Below are 23,292 nucleotides of genomic sequence, written 5' to 3'. Positions count from 1 at the left end.
GTTGCACAAAGATGAGCTTTGTACATTTTCAATATAAACTTATGCATTCATGTATTCTTTCCTTTCACCCCTTTTGGTGCCACTACTTTTATTCAATTAGAGCGCGGGATCGAACCCCAAATTGTATATTTTGACAAATCTGCCATGTTTAAAAAAAATAATAAAAAAATACACAAATACGCGGTAGAACAACACAATAAACAGCTGCAGGTCACTAATGGTAAACCAGTTTAGCGTTAGATCATTTTAGAGTTAAAATCCCATTAGGCTAATTAGGCTCATGCGACACTCGAGCTCTAAATTTAAATATAACAAGATGAACGACCAAAAAGGATGACAGTTGTATAAAAACGTGTCCGGTCCTCTTCCCCAGACGCGCTCGACGCGTGGGAACGTCGGTCGGTGCAAGTGGCGCTCTGGTTTTGGTCGCTGGCGGCTCCGGGCGTGTTCCTGTCCGAGCACAGCCGCAGACGGAGCTTTACATAAGAGCGCAGGAATGTGAGGATTTTGCTCTTGTCACGAACTTCTGTTTAGCCTGGCATCGCGCGCGGCCGCATGTCACGAACGGGGCAGGTGCGGGCGACACGGTTTCAACACAGGCTCCCGCAGCCGCATCCACTCAATCCGGTTTGTCTGCAGCCTGCAGGTAACTGTGATTCCAGGGGATTAACTGCACCAGAGTCACGTGAAAAGAATTTAATAATTATGTATAAAAAAAAAAAAGAAAATCCACTTTGTTATGTCATGTGCAACAATAAAGACTTTGGGTCTTAGAGTAGGATTCTGTATATTATTTAATTTGTTTTTAAACACCACACTATCGCCACTGTAAAAAAAATACTTGGGATATATTATTTAATTATCAAACGTATAATATGGCACCTCCACCACTCAAAAGGTTTGCCACGTTGACATCTGAACACAACAACAAGGTGTCAACATCAGTCAATCAAGATGTGTTTGTATAGCACCAGTCATACAAAATGAAGCTCAGAGTGCGTTATGCAAACCTATAAAAAATAGGTAAAAACAAAGTGCAAAACTATTTTCTGATGCAAAAAAATAAAAGAAGAAATATAATACCTTAAAATGTATATAAAAATGGTAAAATACAGCTAAAATTCCAGACAACGTCCAATGGCCCAAGCAGCTAAAAGAAAACAGAACACGTGAATCAGCTTTCTCCTGCAAACCTATTACAGAATTAAACAAACAGCAAAAATAAAAAATAGTGAATTTGTCATGTTTCCAAATGTAGAAAATAACTGTACAAAACGCCACTCAGATCTTTACTGTCATTTTATTTCTTATTATCGAATCCCTATTTATGTGCATGCAGTGACTTGTTTTGTGCTGTTTGTCCAGTCTATGTGTTTGTCTATCTCACCAACTGCAGATCTGTGCGTTATAGTCTGGTAAAAAGCATCTCTTCAACGTTTTCTTCGAATAATGTTTGATTTACCGGTAAATATGGTCCCTTCAAAATAAAATAAACACAATCATTATATATTTACTTTCTAAAAAAAATATAATTGTGTAAAGTAAATAACTCCACATAATATTACTGCAAAATTCAATAAAAAGATGATGTTTCGCTTTGCATTTTTGGACACTATCCATCCATCCATCCATTTTCTACCGCTTGTTCCCTTTCGGGGTCGCGGGTGACTGGAGCCTGTCCCAGTGACTTCGGGCCTTAGGCGGGGTACACCCTGGACAGTGGCCAACTTGTCGCAGGGTTAACACAGAGACATAGACATTGCACTATATGCCAAACAATATTAAGAGTCCAACTTGAGGCTCAAAAAGCAAAGTTTTATTTAAGTTTATATTACTGATCACTCTAAACTACTTTTATAAACTTGTTTTTCTTTTCTTTACTTTGTATTAGTATTTAGTATTAGTATTATTATTAGTATTAGTATTTTTTGGACATTTTCAGAAAAAACACGACATTTTATTGCATTTCTGCTCGCGAGTTTTGTTTGTGACATCGTCGATATGAAAGTCGATTAACTGAGCTGTGATTTCGATCAAACTCTTCACAAAGCCAAGGTTCGGTGAGTCGCTGGTTCGTTGTTGAAGCTCCCCCTCTGGCGGCAGTGACCGGGCACCGCATGACGGCTCCTGGACTACATGTCCCACAATGCACCTCACCCTGCTCAGCACTTCCGCGTTTGTAGCTTTCGGCCAGCGTGGATGAAAAGTGAGCCCTAAAAATGGAAAACGGAGGAATAAAAGCGATCATCTTTGACCTGGACAACACTCTGATCGACACGAGCGGCGCAGGAGTCGTGGCGATGCAGAAGGTGAACAAAAAAAGACAAACTAAAGGACAATTAGACACAAATTAAAGGAGAAAGTGGCTCTGAGCTGGTGTGGATTCGTGGTGAAGTCTAATAATGCTTACTTTATTACTCTAATGTCGTAAATCTATTAGACTGAAGGCTATTTAGCAATCGATTAACAATGTAATGTCGTTCTGTGAGCTTATAGCTTGGTTTAACTGTGCAAACAAACTTTATAAAGGGCGTGGAAGCATAAAGTAATTATCTTGTAAATATTTTTCCCACAAATAAAATGCTTACATTTAACAGAATTGTACCATAATGCAGTGAATCTAAACCTTAATTGTCCCTTTATCGTGTATCAATGTTAATATAGTAAATATAAACGAGTTTACTAGTACATAATAAATCATTATGTTCACTTTCTGCTCTACATAAAATAATTATTTTATTTTGTTGTTTTAATTATTGGTATTTTTGCATTTAGTTCCTACAAGTAAAAATAAGTAGTTAAACTACTTTAGTTCCACTGACACAATAAAGGAGGAGGAAATGTATGATATTGTAAAAATAAAAATAAAAACCTGCATTAAATGAATAACACAATTAGAACTGCATCTATTATTTTAGAAGTCAAATAGTCAGCGATTAGTTTTTGTCAAACAATTATTTTGATTGTACTTTGAGACTTTCTGAACATATTTATTACCAAATAAAAGTTGAAATGTGGTGACTGAAGGCTTCTAGAAATCATATTCAATAATTAAATGTATTATTGACCTCAATCAGAAGTTGTATATCCTATTTTACCATTTGGTTTAAAGTTGCCACTCTCTTTTCATAAAACGTCTTTTGGGAGGTTGAATAATTATTACAATGATGATTATTACTTCACAAATCTTTACATACAACAAAAATATTACAAAAGGCATACACACAATTTAAGTGTTACAATTATTGTGAGAAAAAAAACATGATTTAATGATTATTCACAATTATTAAGACCAAACTAACCAAAACTACTATTCCTCAAGTTGTGACCAGTTTATGAACTTGAATATTCTGAATGACAAAATAATGTAAATGTGATTTTAAAAAAAACATAGTAAATAGTTTGAATGGTCACAATTATTATTCTTACGATTATAATGTGACCCAAATAATCCTATTTATCAATTAAACCAAATAATCTTGACATCACTCAACAAACACTGAGAAATACCACAGTTCTTTCAATCTTAATTATCATGACCGGCCTTATAATTCTGCAATGATTTCCCCAATTTTAGACAAACATTTTTGATCTTTATCTCATCATTAACCTCTCGGTTTTCGTCCAGGTCAGTGAACTTCTCAAATCCAGCTTGAATCTCGATGACGCTTCCATCAAAACCATTTGCAACCAATTCAAGCAAAAACTTTACGCCGAAGTGTACGACGCCGCGACGGGAAAACCCATTGACGAAATCCGCACCCTGCACTGGGAGGAAAGCCTTCGAGAGACGCTCGGCGACCGTCCCGTCGAGACGCTCGGCTCCGACTGCTACAAACTGTGGAAATCGAGCCGCCTGCGACTTCTCACCATGTCTCCGGAGGTGCGAGCGCTCCTCAAAGATCTGAGAACGAAATACAAGCTGCTCCTTCTGACCAACGGCGAGGCCCAAACGCAAAGGGAGAAGGTGGAGGTCTCGGACTGCGGGGCGTATTTCGACGAGGTGGTGGTGGGCGGGGAGCAGGACGAGCAGAAGCCGTGCGCCTCCGTCTTCAGGTTGTGTTTCGAGATGTTGGGAGTGGAGGCGCAGGATTGTGTCATGGTGGGAGACTCGCTGGATACGGACGTCCAGGGGGGGCTGAAGGCGGGCGTCAGAGCCACCGTTTGGGTCAAATGTTCGGGCGCGACCGAATGCGACGCCATAAAACCACACTACACCGTATCAAATGTGCTGGAGCTGCCGAGAGTACTGACTGAAATGAACTAGACTTGACGTTTCTGTGGCACACGTTTGGCCCTGAAGATTCTAAACTATACATTATGGTAATTTAACTGTGTTGGGGCTGCAACTGTTGTTTTTGCAATCGCTTTGTTTAGTAATTATTGTTTCAAGTAATTGATAACCGTTGTTTTGTTTCTGAAAGGCCCCGTGAATGAGGTTTTTGACTAAATTAGACCCAGGGAAAGCTAATCCTTAGAGTATCTTCACACATTTTTCATTGCAAACACTAATTTCACATGCTTATTATGTTGATTCGCGCTGTGTTCGAGTGATAAACCCTCTTCTCTCAGCACGTGACACGTTTTTAAGTCTTTGTGGTGGAAAGTAATGAATTTTTACCAGATTGTAAAAGAAAATCAGATGAAAAGCTTTGATATGTTGAATATCCTCCTTTGGCTTGAAGAAACAGGACTTTTAGATACTATTTTATCATCAAGAAATAAAACAAAGCAACAATTATTAGAACCCTTTGACTGAAATATTAATTAATGGATGTAGAGCAGAACGTTCAATGGGAATAATATCTAAAGTATATACCGTATTTTCCCGTAAGTCGCTTTTTTCATAGTTTTGGCAGGGATGCGACTTATACTTATATTTATACTTATATACTCATATACTTACACTCCGGAGCGACTTATAAATGTTTTTTTTTTTTTTTAATCATCTCTATTATGCATTTTTAGGGCTGGTTCGACTTATAGTCCGGAGACTACGGTAAATTAATTAATGGACAACCAATCTACAGAAAAAAGGGGGTAATTTTGTTTTGACGGATGAGGATTGGAAAATGTGTGTACTTTACAATGAAGGACCACAAAATCTCATGTTTGGAAGAAATTCTTTTGGAATTACTCACAGGGAGGGGCTGTATGTCGGAGAAATTGTGGTTTACCATGTGTTCTGGGACTGTCCTGTTACACAAAAATACTGGACAGAAATGAACAAGGCCCAGCGGACTGTTTTTGACACCACCATCCCACTCAATTTCAGAACTATGCATTTGGGCCTCAAAACCCCTGCCATGGACAATATAGATGGATACCTTTGGAACATACTTCTGGAACAGCCGGGAAAAAGGCCATCACAAAAAATGGATGACACAAACTGCACCGACGACTAAGGACTGTGTGCCCTAACCTTTCTTCTGTGTTTGGATAACTTACTTTTCCTTAATTCTACTCGACTTGTGGGTTTTTATTTTATTTCTTATTTTGAAAAAGTGCTGTACTTCAATCAAATTTCTAGGTCTCTGTACTTTACTTACGTACATTTTACAGTGAAGGTTTTTTAATTCACTCCATTCGAGAGCAAGTAAAAAGTACTTTTTGTCTTACTCAATGGGTTATATTTTAGCACATTCATGGTGACATTCAGTTTAAAGGTTTAGAGTTTAATTTATGGCCTAGAGCAGAGCTATTCAACTTAGGTGCACAACACGTCACTGTAACAAATGTTGGGTCTATTTCAATAGTGAATATAATAAAATAACTGCTGATAGATTTTGTGTGTGAAAAATAACATACAAAATTGTCCATCCAGTTCTGAACCAGAATTAAACAAGGACTAAACCAGAACCAACCAGGTCTGAACCAGGACTAACCCAGATTCAAAACGGATCTAAAGAAGTAAACAAGGACTAAACTAGTACTAACCCAGACCAGAATTATACCGATAAACGATAAAAACAAATATTTGTAAAATGGGTTGTGGGCCGGATTATAGCGCTTGGAGGGCCTGATTGGGTCCCTGGGCCTGACGTTGAATAGAGAAACAAAAATATCCAGAAAAACAGAACAATTCTTTATTGAGACGACCACATTCCTCTCTTTAATAGTAAAATCTGTGTGGAATACTTCTTTTTACTCTAAAAGTAAAAAACATGTACTTAAATACTTTTACTTACATTTTATGTGATATTCAAGTTAATTTTTGCTCCTGTATGTGTACTTAAGTAACTGTACTTCACCTCTGTGTATAGCTCAAAAAAGTAAATGTTTTTTTCATCAAACTTTGAAACGTGAAACTACATTTGAATAATTTCTGTAATGAACACTGAATGCTGTATTTTATGTCAGATGCCCTTCCTGGTCCAATCTTTGTTAAATGTATATGTTATTATTGTGAGAAAACAATAATTAACGATTATTCCACAATTACTGAAATCATGACAGTGAAATCTTTCATTATCTTTGATTCCCATTGTCCAACATGTTTGTGCTGCTCAAGTTTGTGACAGCTGTACGGAAATCAAACTTTAATGACAAAATAAAGTGAATGTGACACAAACAGTCCTTTATGTCTAGATATATATTTTCTGACTATATATTGAATGAAAAATACTTAATTTAGGTTCTAAAATCAATTATTGCCTTATTATTACCTAATAATCCTGACATCCCTAATTCTTTTTATTTATAAAAAGGGAAACGGCTCCCTCGTTGGTACGATGTTAAAACAAAGTACAGATTAAACGCAGGACACAGGAGCACAGTAGTTAGTGCCCTCGTTTCACAGTTGTCCCAGTTTTAAACTTGACATGTCCCAGTTGTCCCCGTTTGTGAGACCTTGAGACCTGACAACAGTAAAGACGGGGATGTTTTGTTGTTTCTTTAGCCAAAATAGAGAACATCTTTAGAAAAAACAGAAAATTAAAATGCCCTCAATTCCACTGATAGAAGTCTCTCAGATTTTAAATTGAGTTGGTAAACCGAGAATGAGACAGAAGGTGTAAAAATAATACGCTCTGAAAAATGTATTATTACCTCCCACCCCAGTAATGTCCCAATTATTAAAAGGCATACAATAACTTTTGTTCCAGACGGGGAGTAAAGTTACATCTATCCAAGTTTATCAAATTAAACCACTGGTCATCCATGGCTGCTTAAAACCGTTATCAAATGTACATTGATTAATGATTAATAAATATAAATATAGAGGGAGAATGAGTGAGAGATAGTTGTGTGAAATAACAAGGTCATAATAAAGTCATCTTTTATATATCATTTTTTAATAAAATATAAAGATGAAATCCAGAAGCTGGAAATCATATATACACATTCAATCTCTGGGGTCAACTCTTCAATCAATTCTCAAACAATTGCATATGCACAACACATTTGTCCCAGAAAAGTAAAACAAAAATAACAATTAGTCGTCTCGAGGAGGTAAACATCTGCTGTTCCTCTGTCATAAGGAGGCCGCTCACAATAATTATTGACTTTATGTTCCATAAATAAATGCTGGAACAATATTATTTAAGACTCAATATTTGAGTGTAAAAATGTGCAAAAGTGGGGAATTTTTGGCTGTTTTCTTCTTTTGACATGAGCTGTAGAAGGTCAAACTTTAATACGTTTCATTCCGTTATTTGTTGTGTAGCAATAAGTCACACTTTTGTTATTGTGACGGGCCTCGTTACTCATCTTGTTCTGTATTTTCAAAAGAAATTCTCCCCACAGTTTATACACGGTATATTAGTGACAAGAACGACACCTTAAATCTGTCCGTGGCACATAAAACACGTATTTTATTTGACTTCTAATTTGACTTTTATATTCATCGCCGCCAACTCTGCCACAAAATACCTGAAGACAAACGGTACGGACACGGTTTCGATGGATTCGCCCTTTCCACACAGCGTGCACGTCGTTGTCCTGTGCCTCAGCGTTGACCAAAGCGGAGGCGGCTTTTCCAGCAGCGGCGACAGCATGCTCCCGCAATCGACGCAGACCTGGGTCGACGAGCGATCCGAGCAGTTGAACAACCGGTCGTGCAGCAGGAACGACGAACCGTGAGCCAGCAACGCGTCCCGCTCCATCTCACCGAACCGGATGCCTCCTTGGATGTTCCTGCCGCCGACCGGCTGGTTCGTAACCCTGTCCCTCGTCCCCGTCGTCCGGACTTGAAACTTGTCGGAGACCATGTGGCGCAGCCTTTGGTAGTACACGACGCCGATAAAAATGTCAGCCTCCAATTCCAGACCGCTCAGGCCGCTGTAAAGCCGCTCGGTGCCGTAGTAGTTGTAGCCGCCGGCTTTCAACATCTCCCCGAAATACTCCAGCGCCGAGTTCTCCTCCGAAAAGGTGAAAGGCGTCGCGTCGTGGCTCAGGCCGTGCAAGGCGCCGGATTTCCCCGCCATGCTCTCGATCAGCATGCCGATGGTCATTCTGGACGGGAAGCCGTGCGGGTTGAAGAGGATGTCGGGGGTCATGCCGCTCTCGGTGAAAGGCATGTCCTCGGTGGGCCACAGGCGGCTGAGGATGCCCTTCTGCCCGTGGCGGCTGGCGAACTTGTCGCCGATGGTCGGGTTTCGGGGGATGCGCATGGTGATGCAGACGCGTTTGAAGCGACTCGAGCCGATGTCGTTACTGCAGACTTTGATGTTGTCCACCACGCACGACTCCTGGTTTCTGGAAATGGAGAAAAACGGGTAAAATACTGTATTTTCTGGACTATAAGTTGCACTGGAGTATAAGTCGCACCAGCCAAAAAATGCATAATACAGAAGAAAACATATATAAGTTGCATTGGAGTATGAAATGCGGTCGCAAGTGAGAAAATAACAAATAATATCACATATAAGTCGATCCGGAGAATAAGTATAAAAGGTATACAAGTATAAATATAAGTATAAGTCGCACCCCGGCCAAAACTATGAAAAAAGGTGCGACTTATGGTATAATATAAGTCGCACCTTTTTTCGCCACAGTACAACAACAAAATGTTCTGTAGCTTTATCAATGCATAGAAACTGTAATAAATGTTTGGATGAACTGCCATGTCATCTTAATATTGTCATTGAGATAAAAAATAAAAAAATCTCTATGTAATGTTTACTTTGAATGAACAAAAGCAGTCGGCCAAACTTATAAACCTTGTACTTTGCTCTGGTCCTGAAAGTATTTAAAGACAGAACGAATCAACTCTTACCTGTAGGATCTGATGAAATTCTGTCCGGTGTTGAGGTTGATGAAGCCGTAGAACGGGTCACCGGATCGAAGCGTGGACCCGATGAAGGGCAGGCCGTCTGAGTCCAGTTTGTCCATGTTTCTGGGGTCTCCATGTTTGATCCCGAACACCACAGCCTCGTCGCCTGGGCATTTTTCACCCAAATCCACCAGCTCCGTTTTATAGATGCAGCCGTGTGCAAAGCCTCGCTCCCAGGACGACTTGTTCACAATCTGGAAAGACAGGAATTAGTTTGTCAATAAAACATCCTAAAAAAAGACAGAAGAAATATAATCATTGTGGAGCCCCATTTGTCATCTTGTTTCCAGTCCCATTGTGGTCCAGCAAGTAACTTACTCGATGGTGTAATGTGTAGCAGGTTGATATTCAAGTTTATTAAATATTTGTTTTGTTTTCGAGAAGGAGCTTGAGAAATATTTATTTTGGCAATTTAGGTTAGGTTTCATTAGAGAGCTCAAGAATTAATATTCATAATTATCATAACAAATTGTTTTGGAATATAATGCATAAGAAATATGTTATGATACAAAAGGCACATGCATTTGAATAAAAAGTAAATGTATTTATAGTAAAAAATGTTTAATGCATAAAAGCGTAATCTTGTGTGAAAAACTTTTCCACATGTGATATCCATCAGTAACTCTGTCCAGTACAAAATTAATTGATAAGTTAAAAAAACATTATGCAGAATTAACTTTTTTGAGCTTTTAACCATGTTATAACATTGTTTCTTCATCAAAAAACATAACTGGAGTATTTAAATTCAGACAGACAGACACAGACAGACAGAGGCAAGCTAGGTTTGTTTATTTCCCATGGTGATGCCCACTGCTGCCAGAAGGGAAACACCAGACTAATATGAAGTTATGTTTTGTGGACCAAACATTGACCAAATCCAAAGTTCTAAAACAACCCACCATGGCGTCCTCCATGTCATAGCCAGTGTAGGAGATGACGGCCACGATGGCATTGGTGCCGCTTGGGTAGTTGTCTAGGCTGTAACGGTCGTACATGGAGGGCCGCACCAGAGGGCTCTGAGGAGTCTGCAGTCTGTACAGTTTATTATCGGAGCGATTCAGGAAGGAGTGAAGAGGGAAGCCCATGGTCTGCTTACCTACAGAGGGAATATATACGGGACAGACGTGAGATATGCATCACGAAGTACAACAAGTAAGTACAACACCACGAATCGCTCACTCAAAGCTGGAATTTATTGAAATTTGTATCCCTACATGTAACACGTGACTTCAGTCATTCTGCCACTGGTAATTTATCATCTCGGCTTATGCATAAACCTCACCCGAGAGAAAGAGTGTGAGGGAGAAGCAAAAAAAGAGTGAGCGTGTGTGTTTGGAGCTTTTGCCATTGACAGTTTTGAGAATGCGTTTGCCGTGTATGTGGAGGAGCTGGACTTTGGCGGCAGGAGTCCTTCTCTGCACCGCACTGGGGACATTCAAATATAGCGGAGCGATGTTGGCCGCAGACAGACGTACCCATCTGACACTGGTACATGTTGCGCGGGCTCTGGTTGTGGTCGGAGTACGGGATGAAGTTGGCCACGACGCTGAGCATAGAGTGAGGGAAGAGCTCCTGATGAGAGGTCACTCCAGCCTCGATCTCACCCTCCAGGATGCCCACGTTTATGTACAGCTAAAACAGACAATAAACAAGTCATACATAAACTCTTCAATCTCTGACACAAAGGTTTTGAGCAAATAACTACCACTGGAAAAAGTAACAGGATTTCACAGGTTCAAATGTTGAGATTTATTTTAATGATGGTTTATATTAGATTTCTGACCAATAAAAGTACAAATAGTCATGATAATAATTTGGTGCAACCACAGCTTTTACTAAAAGTGAATGATGCACATCTACTGGACCTCCCAAACACAGAGACTGAATTATTGTAAAATGGTACTCTTATGTGATATGTTGTGTTTGTGACCAAGTTACAGACAAAGCAAGTGTTAGCATTAGTATTGTTGATACCAGTTTTGGTGCCGATTGATTAAAAAGGAAAGAAAAGTTGAATTACAGGACGACCCATGAAAACCAAACCCAAAACGTGCAACAGGTAAAATCCTCCAGCTCCAGACCAAGAGACGGATCCCTGAGCACTGCACTGCTTCTGAGAAGACGCCCCAGCGACAGTGAAGGATGGGTCAAATGCAGTGTACCTTAACCTGAATGTACATTTGCACTTTTACAAATGACCCACTGATTTACAGTTAGTTTCCAACTTCTGGAAACTTGACTTGTGCATTCCGTTTAAATTGACCTCAGGTCAAAGTATTGCAGTTTCTTATAATATTGAACAATAATACTATAATACACTGAACTGTATTGCACAACATATTGTATCGGGCCCTGTGTATTGAGCCGAAAGTACATCATCCCAACGCTAGAAGGGTGCATTCATATCATCCTGTTTTTGTCTTGTAAAGCCCAGTTTAGCGCCGATATATACTTGGTTTCCTCCTGTTCCATTACCGTTTTTTTTTTTCTTGGTCTAGTCCAGGTTTAGTTCTAGTTCAGTCTAATATGGATGTAGTTTTTATGCGAGCGTCATCGCACCTGTTCAAATGCGCCGATGAGCTCCTCCTTCCCGACAGCGAGGTTCCTGACGGGCCGCACCAATCGACTGGGCGTCGTGAACAGGAACAGCCCCGGGTAAAGGCTGGCTTTCCCCGTCCGAGGAACCAGCACGATCTCAGTCCAGGCCGGGATCCTCTTCTCCTTCAACACCTGGAGAAAAAAGGTAATCATTCCTCATACTCCTCAAATCTAACGTTTAATAGAGGCAGGGGATATACTGAAAGTTTGATAATATCGCAAATTGACAGTTGATTGACAATACAAATGAAATACTTGAATTGCAATCGTATAAGGTGATATTTCTGCACATTTGTAGTCCAGTCACAGCCTTTTTGCCATTTCTGGACCTCAACAAAGACATTTACAGGCCTGTTTTGGCACAATTTTTATGGACTGACGTCTCTCCATCTGAAAAATAACTAGATATTCCCTTCGCCAATCCCTAGTGTGTCTAAGAAAACTATCGCAATGCCGTTACCTTGAACCGTCTCAGGGATTCGACCAGGACTGGAGCGAGTTTGGCCTCCACCCAACCGACCATGGCCCCGTCCAGAAGCACGGGGAAACAGTCCGAGTACGCCTGACACCCGCATCCATCCACCGGAGTCATACCTGAAGCAGAAGAAGAGGAGAAAACAAAAATGTATTCAGTCACACTCATTCCATTAGCGGCATGGTCAGATTACAAAGGTTGAACTGACAACAATTTACTTAGCGACAAATTTCAATCACTTACGATATTATTGGATGTCAAGAAAAAAATATTCAACGCCTTTAGACAAGGTGCTGAAGACTAAAGGTGTTTCGCTCTAATGTAGATTTGGTTTGAACAGATTGATTACTCAAACCGGCATGAAAATATCCAACACCAAACTTTGAACAAACAACGTGCTTTTTCGGAGATGGTGAACCTCTCGAATTTTATCTGCCGCTTTATCGATCTATTTCTAAACCCAATGAGACGTAGTTTGGCAGAAACATTGGAATGGAAAATGGTTTTAATCTAACGGTTATTTTAGCAGTCGACTAATCAGCGGTTATATTTTTATGTTAAATGATTATTTCTATTGGACAATAATTAGATACTTAAATACATTATCAACCAAATAAAGGTTGAATTATGGTGACTGAAGGCTTCTGGATAAATAATATTTACTAATAAATTAATAGTTATTGATGAAAATCAGAACATTCTTTTTTTTGGACACTTTGTTTTCATAATGGAACTGTCTTCTTAATAAAAAAAGGTATTTTCGTATGCGTTTTAGAGTCTGTATAATCTTGATAATGATCAATAACAACTTTTAATAGTCGACTAGTCATGATTAGTTGAATTGCAGTCCTAGAATCAGCCGGACAAAACATACCGAGTGAGCAGAGCAGCGCCTGCAGGCCTGTGGATGGCTGACTATGGGACACGATGGTGCAGCTGGCCGTCATGTGGTTCATGAGCCCACACGGTTCTCCATCAGGAGTGTGCACGGGGCAGAGGAAGCCCCACGACTCGGGCAGCAGCTTTCGGACCGTGGTGGTTCTCATTTTGGCAAAGGCCGCTCCTCTGTGCACCACGCGGAAGTGAGACAGGTAACGGATAAAGTTAAGTTTGTCGGCCACAACGCAGAGGCCGGTATTCTGAAGTATCCCAAGACCTTTAGGAACAGATTCAAGAGCATATAGTCAGTCGTTACTGTGCAGGTTTTTGTGTCGTACTGACAATTACATTTTCTTTCTAAAAAATACAGTGTAATAGATCATTAAAAAGCTGCTCCAGACCGTTATTATAGAGTCTAAAAAATTCCATGATAAAATCTTAAAAATCTGATTATATTGTTTTGAATTTTGCCATTGATTCATACATATTTTATGTTTGACCTTTTTTTTTGGGCTTAAATTAGTCAATTATAGTCTTGATGAAACGATTGAAAAATCTTTGCACTTAAATCAATCTTAAACATTTACAGTAAAACGTGAAAAACAGAACTAGTTACATGTAAATAAGTAAAATCTGATCAATGCCATAAATTGAAACAGGATGGAAAGTCTACTGTATATTATAAATTATCTTTTCTGATCATTTCTAGGTAATGAATGAGCTTCATCTCCATAAACGTAGGCCTAACAACATCAAATCCAGTGCATTATTTCATTGAAGATGTGCTGACTTTGCAAACAAAAAGCCCAAATACTTCAAAAGGTTTATATTACCGGTTGACTTGGGTGCAGCTCTTACCCGTCTTGGAGAGCAGGTTTCCCGTAGCGAGCAGATACTCAAAGGACTTGGTGACGTCGGTTCCCATGCTGAGGATCCTCATCATGTTTTCATTGGTCCAGGACGCGTTCAGTTTGTGGCCTCTTTTTTCCATGGACATCTTCACTGTCACCATCCACGCACTCAGACGCTCCTGACGATGAGAACCAGACAATGAAGAACAAGAAAGTGTAATATAATGACACACCATGGTTACTAGGGCTGTACTCAACATATCGATATCGTGATATAGCATGGCAGACTTCTTGACAATACATGTATCAATACAGAGATGTGTATCGTGACACTTTTAATTAAACATTGAGTAATAATAAATCGCAGAGTTCTACACTTCTTAACCTGTTGACAGCTGAATCCGATGAGCTGAAAATGTGACTTAATAAGATAAAGATAAGATATTCCTTTATTGTTCACACATGGGGAAATTTCGTTGTTACAATGCAGTAGATACAGGGGGAAAGGACAGATAACTTATAGGAAGTTTAAAAAACACTCTTAATAGAAGAGCTCTTATAAACAAAACAAAAAACTCTTATTAACAAAACTCCTCTCATAGCTTAATAGGGAATGGAGGAAAAAAGATAAATAAAATTAAATAAAAAGATTAAAATAAAATAAAATAATAATAATGAAATAAAGTAAAGTAAAACATTGCTAGCATAAGACTAAATAATACTAATACTAATGGTAAGTAAGTAAACAAAACAAAACACTCTTATTTACATCAGTTGTAATCATAGGACCGTTGTATCCCGATATTGGGAACATAATTTTAGTAAACTTTAAATCCCTGTTTTAAGGGATATCCATGCATTAGGACAAATATCACATCAAGTTCTGAGTATTGGGATTTGTTTTGTCGCTGTAAGCACTCCATCTACTGGCAGCAGAGGGAATTGCCACCACACATAAAACAACTTCGCCAACTTGCTTGTAATGAACATGATGACCAGAACAAGCAATTATTGAAGGACTTAAAAAGCTGGATCTCTGGATTTCTACTGTGACGTTACAAAACTGGGAAATTGTAAAGAGTGTTTTTGTGAGGCTCGGAGAAGGAGCAGAGAAGATGAGCTTATATATATTTGTCTTATTTTAGTTAACAGATTTTATACCACAGTATCTGATTTTTGGCGTCCAAGGGAAAACCGATAATCACAAAACAGAGTAATATGTGTCAGAGTGCAATACAATTTTAAATAACTTTAACATTTGTCTTTCATTTGAGTCTTTGCCATATGAGGTTCTAATTTATTGGAATAACTTTCTCTAAAAGTAAAGTAATCCGATTACTCACATCAGATTTAACAGTTTACATGACATTTCAATAATAACTGCAGACATTAGAAAACATGTAAAATAGGCCACAATAATCACTGTATCGAGTCATTGTTCCATAAATAATAAACATATTTTGAGTCATAATGTTTATCATGCAGACAATTTCTATAGATTTTGGTTCAAAATATTCGAGCTGTAGAAGGTTGAATCAGTAACTTCTATGGCTTACTAAAGTTTAATTCTGCTATTAATGCTTTGCAACAACCATACCAGTACTGTACTGTATTTAAAAAAACAAGCTCTTAGAAAGTATAAGATGTGTTTATTGCTACAAACCATATCACAACATATTGTGCTTCAAAATGTGTTATTGTGACATGTGGCCTACACAAAAACATTATCCACAGCTGGTCTTGCCTCACCTTCATGAACATGAGGAAGAGCTGCCCCGGCGTCATCACCTCCTGACACATCAGACTGTCCGGGTTCTCCTCCATGCACTCTTGTTTGGCAAACCTGAACAGTTTCCGGGTCATGAGGCACAGCAGGTAGAACTTCTCCACGTCAGACTTCAGGTGGATGCACACGCACTCACTGGGGACGACATGGTTTCAGATAAAAGAGCGTTCCTGTCCAGGCCTTCACGTGCAGCAGATTTGTGCAACAGTGTCCACAAATAACTATGACAACGCTCTGTAAAGCTATTTATTTTGTATGCAACTTTCACATTATGCTCGACCCGCGACCAGCCCTGAGCATTGACATTTTGCCTCGTAGCCCTTTCCAGCCTTGTGGAGGTCTACAGTTTTGTTTCTGGGGTCTTTTGACAGCTCTTTCGTCTGGCCCATAGAAGTTGGAGCCTGACTGATTGTGGCTGGACAAGTGTCTTTATGTAGCCAACAAGCTCAAAAAGGTGCTACTAGATTAATGAAATAGAGGTGGACTTTTTAAAGGCAGACTTGTCTTTGAGAGCCAGAATTCTTGGTGATTGGCAAGTGTTTAAATACTTATTTGCAGCAATAATATAAGAAATAAATTATTTAAAAATCATACAATGTGATTTACGGATTATTTTTTTTATTTTAGATTTTGTCTCTCACAGTGGAACTGCACCTCCAATGAACATTTCAGACCCCTCCTTAAGTGTTCAAATACGTTTTCCCAAAATTGTGCTGCCCCAGTAGAAACAGAGGGTAAATGATCAGACCTCTATGTTTTGGCTTGGTCTATTATCTCTGGAATTACTTATTATCAACATGAAACTAAAACAACAATTAAAGTGAAACAAAAAAACAAAAACAAATTTATTGCGGCAAGCTATTGGAAATTATTGCAAAATTTGAATATGCATTTTGACTCATATTCCAGTTATATTAAAACAAATACATCCATGGCTTAATGTATTAGTCTGATTGTGTCAAAATCAAAAATGAGACAAAACTGAGACTAAATCAAGGCCAATTTAGACTGAATTAGGAAAATGCTGAAAAGAAGATTTTAAAAACAGTACATTTCTGTCAGATGGAGGACCTTGGTGTTATTGAAATACATTTCTTATGCTGCGATATATATTGTGACATCAATACTTTTGGGATAAGTTGTGCAGGCCTAATGAACAAATAAGGTTCAAAGGAAAAAACATTGGACCCAACATAGTTTTATATTCCCCTTGTTTTGTCTTTGTGAGTATATTAGTTCATTACAGCTGGATAGAAAAACTTGAACTAAATATAATACTATGAGCTATTACACTGATTTAAGAAACTGATCGGACAATTACTTTCCAAGTGAACGTCTGTTACCGCCACATTTTCTTTGACTTGAGCGCACAAATGCTAACTGCATGAATGATAAAATTCCTTACTTGAGCAAGTACGCTGCACACTGCTGGTTGGTGTACCACTCCGGCAGCATCATCTTCACCCTGAATCTCTCGCCCAGATAGTACAGCACTTTGCTCTGACTGGTGCAGCCCTGCTCCGTCACAATCCTCAGCATCTCGCTCACGCAGCTTTGATAAAAGGTGTTGTCCTCATGGCCCTTCATCAGCTCCTGGAAAATCTGGTAATCTGAGAAATTCACCATGGCCTGATGGAGGAAAACACATGGTTAATAAGCAGTGTATCGATTTATTGTTCAATATTTAACAGATACACAATATTTTTGGGCTCAATATTAATATTCTGTACATTTTATGCTTAAAAAAAAAAGGTAAAATAATGACATATCCTTGACTTGTTATTGATATTATTTACCTACTAGCAGGCTGAGAAATAGATTTTCAAAGTTAGGGGCCAGGGGGGCCCCTATCTAAAAAAGTTAGGGGCCCCCAGAAATTTCAGGGGCCCACAAGCGCGCGCAGCATCGCGGCGTCATAAAAACAAGATACGTGTTGTTTTAAACCTCTTTATTCGCATGTAAAACAATTTAAAGTACTTTTATCTTTTATTTGATATGAAGAGCACAAATACTGAATTCCTATAAACCAGAGATCATGATCTTTAAAACTGTTTAATTTAATATAATAATGTTTCTTAGATACAAAATAAATACTGTTTACAGCATTTGACACAAGGAGAGCTTGTGGAATATATAAAATCACAGCCTACAAAATAAACTACTAACATACATTGCCCCGATGCTAACAACTCCAAAGGGCGGGGCCCTTGGATACTTCCACATTGATACAGCTTTTGTTGCAAAACAACTTTAAAAAGACTGAATTGTGGACTGAGAAGAGATTGACGCCGCCAACCTAGAAATAACTTTTGGCGCAAAATTAGACCGGGCATTTCCGAGTACAACCGAAAGCGACCAAACGCAGCGGCCAATCAGATGCCCGCTTTCATCGAAATCAGATCACGGACACCGCTCGGCCAATGAGAAGCAAGAAGACTGCGAAGTGGCATTTCTGTCAAAACAAAACTTAAGCGATGAAAATGCCCCAAATATGGCCAAATTGCTAGTTAAAGCTTGATTTTTTTCGAGGAATTTCGATACAGGGGCACGGCGGCCCCCCTCCTAATTCAAACCCCGGGCCCGCCGGAGATTTGAGGACTTACGGGCCCCCGTCGTTTTCCCAGCCTGACTAGTGTATTGCATTATGCTCTTTTATTATTTTAGATCATATTATTCTCCACGCGATGATTCAAAACAGTTCACTGTCAATCAAAAATAGACTTCGATATTACCATTTATCACAACACACATATCAAACTAGACTAAACTTTAATTGTGACAAGCCTATCACCAGTAAATAAATATTGAATGATATTTTATTTAGCACACACGCTAAGCATTTGTGAGCCTCATTTCAGGTGTTAAAAGTGTCTGTACCTTTAGTGCAAAGCCAATGGGGAGGAAGAAGAGCTCTTTGTGGTAGATGAAGTTCAACATGACAGTCCCGTTCTCCATATAATGCAGGTTCATGTTGATGGCCGTGTGCTCCTCCTTCACACAGCGGATTGAAATACCTGAAAAGAACAATCCAACATCATTCAGTCATTAGTATAATTTACTTAGTGACCTAATTTGAGGTAAAGGTAAACCACTGATCTGATTACCGTGAACTATTTAACCTACAACGTGGACTAAAACTGAAAGGATTTCATCAGCATTTTTCTCTTGTAAAGTAAATTTTGTAATTATTTTTTAAATTTACGTTTTTATTTATTTGGATTTTAATGCATTCAAGTAGGGCTGCAACTATTAATTGACTAATTGTGATAAGTTGACTATAGAAAAAATTGTCAGCCATTTTTTGATAATCGTTATTGTTATTTGGACTAAAATATATTCAAAAAGATCTTTTACAACAAAGACAGTGGCGTTGTCAAAGAAGAATAAACTAATTTCAATCAATAAATTTATTTGTACAAAAAAAAAGAAGAAATAATTGTTTGACTTATATATATATATATATATATATATATATATATATATACACATACATACACATACACACACACACACACACACACACACACACACTTATAAATAATCACAAGCTTGTCAACTACTAAAACAATAGTTGCAGCTCTTGTGTAAAGTGTCGAAGTTTAGTCTATACAGACTGCGAGAGGCGAAGATCGTTCTCAAAGTCTTTATTTGATGAAAACAGGGAAAAACAGGCAAAACAGCGGCATGTTGTTCGTCTTGCAGCTGAGATTCCACTCCTCACAAGATTTAGCTGTGTTTTATAAAGCTGTTGCTTGGGTCTGATAAAATGGCCTGACGTTGATATGACGTCCGCTTTAAGATTGTTTAGACTAGTCCACAGATAATCAGAAAATACACAGAAAGTTCATCGTGACCCATATGCCGTAAGATCATCGTGACTCATGATAAATAGGACACAGACATGACAATAATTTGATCAATATCCACAAAAGCACTAAGGCAGATTTAGTGCAGATTGCTTACAGCCATAAAATGTGGGAAGTGAATGAATAATGCAATGTAAAATGACCAAAAAAGGTGCAACACAAGACAAATACAGAAGTATAGACTTTTACTGTCATGAACTCACCGTACTGAGTATAGCCCGGTCCTCTGCCCTTCCACTTGGGTCTGGACAAGGCAATGGGGTAGTTCCTCCTCGGCATGATCAGCATCCGGATCACCTTCTCTATGCCATTCACAACAAAATAACCTCCCATTTCCTAACAGAGAAAACAGAGCATTTTAACTTAGTAGGATTTCCAAGTAGGGCTGAAACGATTTATCAGGTAAATTGAGTAATTTGAACACAAAAAAAGCTTTGATTTTATGTATTTATTGTTTTATTGGTTTAATGTGTGAATCTGTGGTACGCAGCGTTTAGAAATACTTGTGGAGCTTGTTTCTGCATTTGCCTGCAGCAACTTAAGCACAACAGAGAAGAAAGCGGTCTGTTTTAAACTCACACGTGTGTCTATGGAGCGGAGTTATGTTGTATGAAAAAGCACTGAGGACCCGATCATGAAACCACGGCAAGAGGGCGAAGACAGAGGCTAAACTGAACGGCTTACAGAGCGAATGCTGCAAAATGACTCGATCTCAGTGAAGAATCATCTGCAGAGCTGCAGTTACAGCTCAAAACACAACAAGGTAAACCAACACTGGCCCCAGGTAACAAAGTCTTACAAACACGTAGATGTTTCTTATTTTAAGTGATGTGACATGAAATGCAAATTAATTCATAGCTACTGTTGTTCAAATTGAATCTGGCCCGTTTCCAAACACAGTCTGGTGACAAGTTAAACATTCAGAAAGATTTTAGAAAAAAATCAATGAAGTGCAGTTTATTCTTTCTTTTCTAACTGTGAAGTTTCAGTAGAAGAACATGGATCCTTATTTCATCTCTGTAGATTGAAATAAAAATGAGTTAATTCAAGCAGAAACTCCTCATTTGTTATTTGTTTATTACTATGAACTATAATTGTTATTTAAAAATATGTAATATGCTTTTAGGAGCTTTTTATGGATTACTCACTTACTAAAATACTTGCTAGCCGCAGCTCTGTTACTGAGACACAGTAATCAAAACAAGACTCAATGACACATACGTATATTATCATTATTGAGCTACCATATTTATTATACTGCAGCTAAGTGTAAATTCATTTTGTGGCTATCCGGCATTTCCCCCCTTGTCCAGCCTTTTTGTTTTGTTTTTGGTATGTTCTAATTGTTGTCTAGTTCCAGTTCTAGTTTATATCAACCAGAAATAAACTAGACAAAATTACCTTCTCCCATTAGGATTATGTGAATTAATATGGACAAGAGCAGAGAAAAGAAAGCCTGGAGTGAGTCATCTGGAGGTTTGGAAGTTAATGTACAGCAGTTTAATCTGCCTTTTCACTGTATCTAATTTATTCTATTCTATTTTTATTTCACAAGCTGTATAAGAGTGTTACTGTTTAAACATAGCAGTTTTTCTGCGGGATCATTATTTTTTTCCATTGTCAGTGCCTTCACCTCTTTTAGTCAACCAATCGATCTACAAAAACCAAAGCATAAAAATGAATATAGTATAAACATTAGGTCAACGTTTTAACCTCACCTCTGCTTCTTCGTGGTGCTCGACCAGTTCTTTGGGCGTCATGCCGTGGAGGTTACACATTTTAGACTTGACCATGATGGGAACCAGACCCAGGGACTGTTTGATGATCCCTTTGGGGACACCATTGATGGACCACGACACGTCCGCCTGGAATAAAACATCTCAGGCAATCAGAGACACAAATGATGAAGCATATTTAAAACAAAATTCTACAATGTGATACAACTAATCAGTCTTGCTGCACCACATCTTTATTAAACCGTGATATGTATTTCTGCTCTTACCACCACTCTTCCTCTGTAAGTGCATCTGCGGCCTCTGCACTCGGCCGGAAACACTCGCATCTCTTTGCACACGCTTCCTTTGGCCACTGAGGGAGGAAAGATGACCGCTTCTGCAAACGCCAAACTGACCCGGTCATTTCTGAAGGTGAACTCCAGAGGAGGAATGGACTGAAAAAGACAAGGGCCAAGGAGGATACCAGGGATGAAGGAGGATACCAGGGATGAAGGACAAGATTGAAGAACGCTCCCTCAGTCAGACACAAAAGGAATTCAAACAGCAAAATATAATGATCAGACAAAGGCAAGTTCAAACTATGCAACTAGCACAATGTTGATGTTTTTTTTTTTTTTTAAGCTTTCTATAAGTTCTGTTCTTTTACTTCTGTACCTACCTGCGTTGCAACACCAAAATTTCCCCATTGTGTGGACAAATAAAGGCTCATCTTATCTTATCTGAAAACAATCACTGAATTATTTGGATAAAAATCATATTTAAAGAACCACCCATAAGAATTTAGCCCACAAATATAAAGTAGTAAAGTAATGCATGTTTTTAAATCACAAAAAATCTATCTATAGACAATGAACCCTTCCTTTGGGGCTCGATCTGTAACTTTTTCTGGTGAAGCGCACAGACACCACCTGCTTTGTCCAAGGAGATCTTCTTACTTTGAACATTCCACAGAATCATGGCATAAATCTGATCCATCTCAAAGAAGGATGCTCCAAAGTATGATTTCAGCCTTCTATTTCCATGGAGTCATTAAGGTCGAGTGCCCATCACCAGGTGCTGCTTTAATTTTTGTTATGTTTTATTTGTGTATAAGTGTTTAGAACAATAGAGAAACGAAGATCCTCCACCCAACGGAACACTGACATAGACAGAACTAGCTCTGAAGTGGAAGAGGTGACAGGTGTACAATAACATACATTCACTATTAAGACACATGTTCTTTATGTACACATGTTAGTGGTCGTTTATTTATTTTCTCTCTTTGTTTTTCATAATTCCATGTCCAATTCAAACTGAATGCAACTTCCCCCACGTGTTGACTCAGTATTATTCACTGCTTTACAGGCACATACAACAGTAAAAGTATACAAACACCCCGGGGCAGAGCACGTTCCACACCTGCACTACGCGGCTGAGTCCGTCCGTCACCGCGTGGTTAAAAGACTCGATGTGGGCTCGGGTCAGGTCCTGGATCGCGGGCTCCTGAGTCTCTTTCAGGGCCCCGAAGCCTCCGTCCGTCAGGTTCTTGAGACTCGGGGCTGTGGGTAAATCCGTCCACTGTAAAGAGAAGTCCATGTCTGCGCAGTGAAGAGACGGGAATCACGGGGCTTACAGCGGCTGCATGCTTGTTTACCATGTGCACGCTGAACCCGGAAGTACAGGCCGAAGTACCCGGAAGTTTTTTTTTTTGAGAAACTAAAGGTCAGTGGATTGTTTACTGACACCTGCTGGTTCAAAACGTAACTACATTTTAGCACTACGACCATGGATCTATATTATCGGTAGCGACCTGCAGATGACCTCCGAGCGTTGCCATGGTGACAGGAAATG

At 38.9% G+C, this 23,292-nt stretch overlaps 2 protein-coding genes across 2 annotated transcripts; one reads left to right on the top strand and one right to left on the bottom strand.

Annotated features, from left to right (window-relative positions):
* Window positions 1-2,172: 2,172 nt before the first annotated feature.
* nanp (N-acetylneuraminic acid phosphatase) lies at window positions 2,173-4,909 on the top strand. The gene is made up of 2 exons (XM_072437562.1): window positions 2,173-2,309; window positions 3,629-4,909. Exons 1-2 carry the CDS (start codon window positions 2,220-2,222, stop codon window positions 4,265-4,267), a joined length of 729 nt encoding a protein of 242 aa, XP_072293663.1. The 5' UTR covers window positions 2,173-2,219; the 3' UTR covers window positions 4,268-4,909.
* A 2,882-nt stretch (window positions 4,910-7,791) lies between these two features.
* polr1b (RNA polymerase I subunit B) lies at window positions 7,792-23,120 on the bottom strand. Its single transcript, XM_072436531.1, has 15 exons — window positions 22,861-23,120; window positions 21,729-21,896; window positions 21,445-21,591; window positions 19,930-20,062; window positions 18,738-18,874; window positions 17,266-17,489; window positions 15,824-15,995; window positions 14,082-14,253; window positions 13,219-13,500; window positions 12,330-12,463; window positions 11,831-12,001; window positions 10,747-10,903; window positions 10,171-10,367; window positions 9,215-9,465; window positions 7,792-8,694 (listed from the first exon to the last, which is right to left on the bottom strand). The coding sequence occupies exons 1-15, from the start codon at window positions 23,035-23,037 to the stop codon at window positions 7,812-7,814; spliced, it is 3,405 nt and encodes a 1,134-aa protein (XP_072292632.1). The 5' UTR covers window positions 23,038-23,120; the 3' UTR covers window positions 7,792-7,811.
* Between the last annotated feature and the right edge of the window lie 172 nt (window positions 23,121-23,292).

This window comes from Eucyclogobius newberryi, unplaced genomic scaffold (assembly GCF_026437365.1).
Source record: "Eucyclogobius newberryi isolate DKJ021-1_F unplaced genomic scaffold, fEucNew1.0.hap1 SCAF_8, whole genome shotgun sequence".
NCBI lineage: Eukaryota > Metazoa > Chordata > Actinopteri > Gobiiformes > Gobiidae > Eucyclogobius > Eucyclogobius newberryi.
The sequence above is the reverse complement of the archived record's forward strand: the minus strand, read 5'-3'. Positions and strand labels throughout refer to the sequence as shown.

Excerpts from the sequence above, each read along its gene's own strand:
- nanp (XM_072437562.1), top strand. The coding sequence starts at position 2,220 with ATGGAAAACGGAGGAATAAAAGCGATCATCTTTGACCTGGACAACACT. Across the intron at positions 2,310-3,628 it reads GAGTCGTGGCGATGCAGAAG|GTCAGTGAACTTCTCAAATC; the intron begins GTGAACAAAAAA and ends GTTTTCGTCCAG.
- polr1b (XM_072436531.1), bottom strand. The coding sequence starts at position 23,037 with ATGGACTTCTCTTTACAGTGGACGGATTTACCCACAGCCCCGAGTCTC. Across the intron at positions 14,254-15,823 it reads TCTTCCTCATGTTCATGAAG|GAGCGTCTGAGTGCGTGGAT; the intron begins GTGAGGCAAGAC and ends TCTCATCGTCAG. Across the intron at positions 13,501-14,081 it reads AAACCTGCTCTCCAAGACGG|GTCTTGGGATACTTCAGAAT; the intron begins GTAAGAGCTGCA and ends CTGTTCCTAAAG.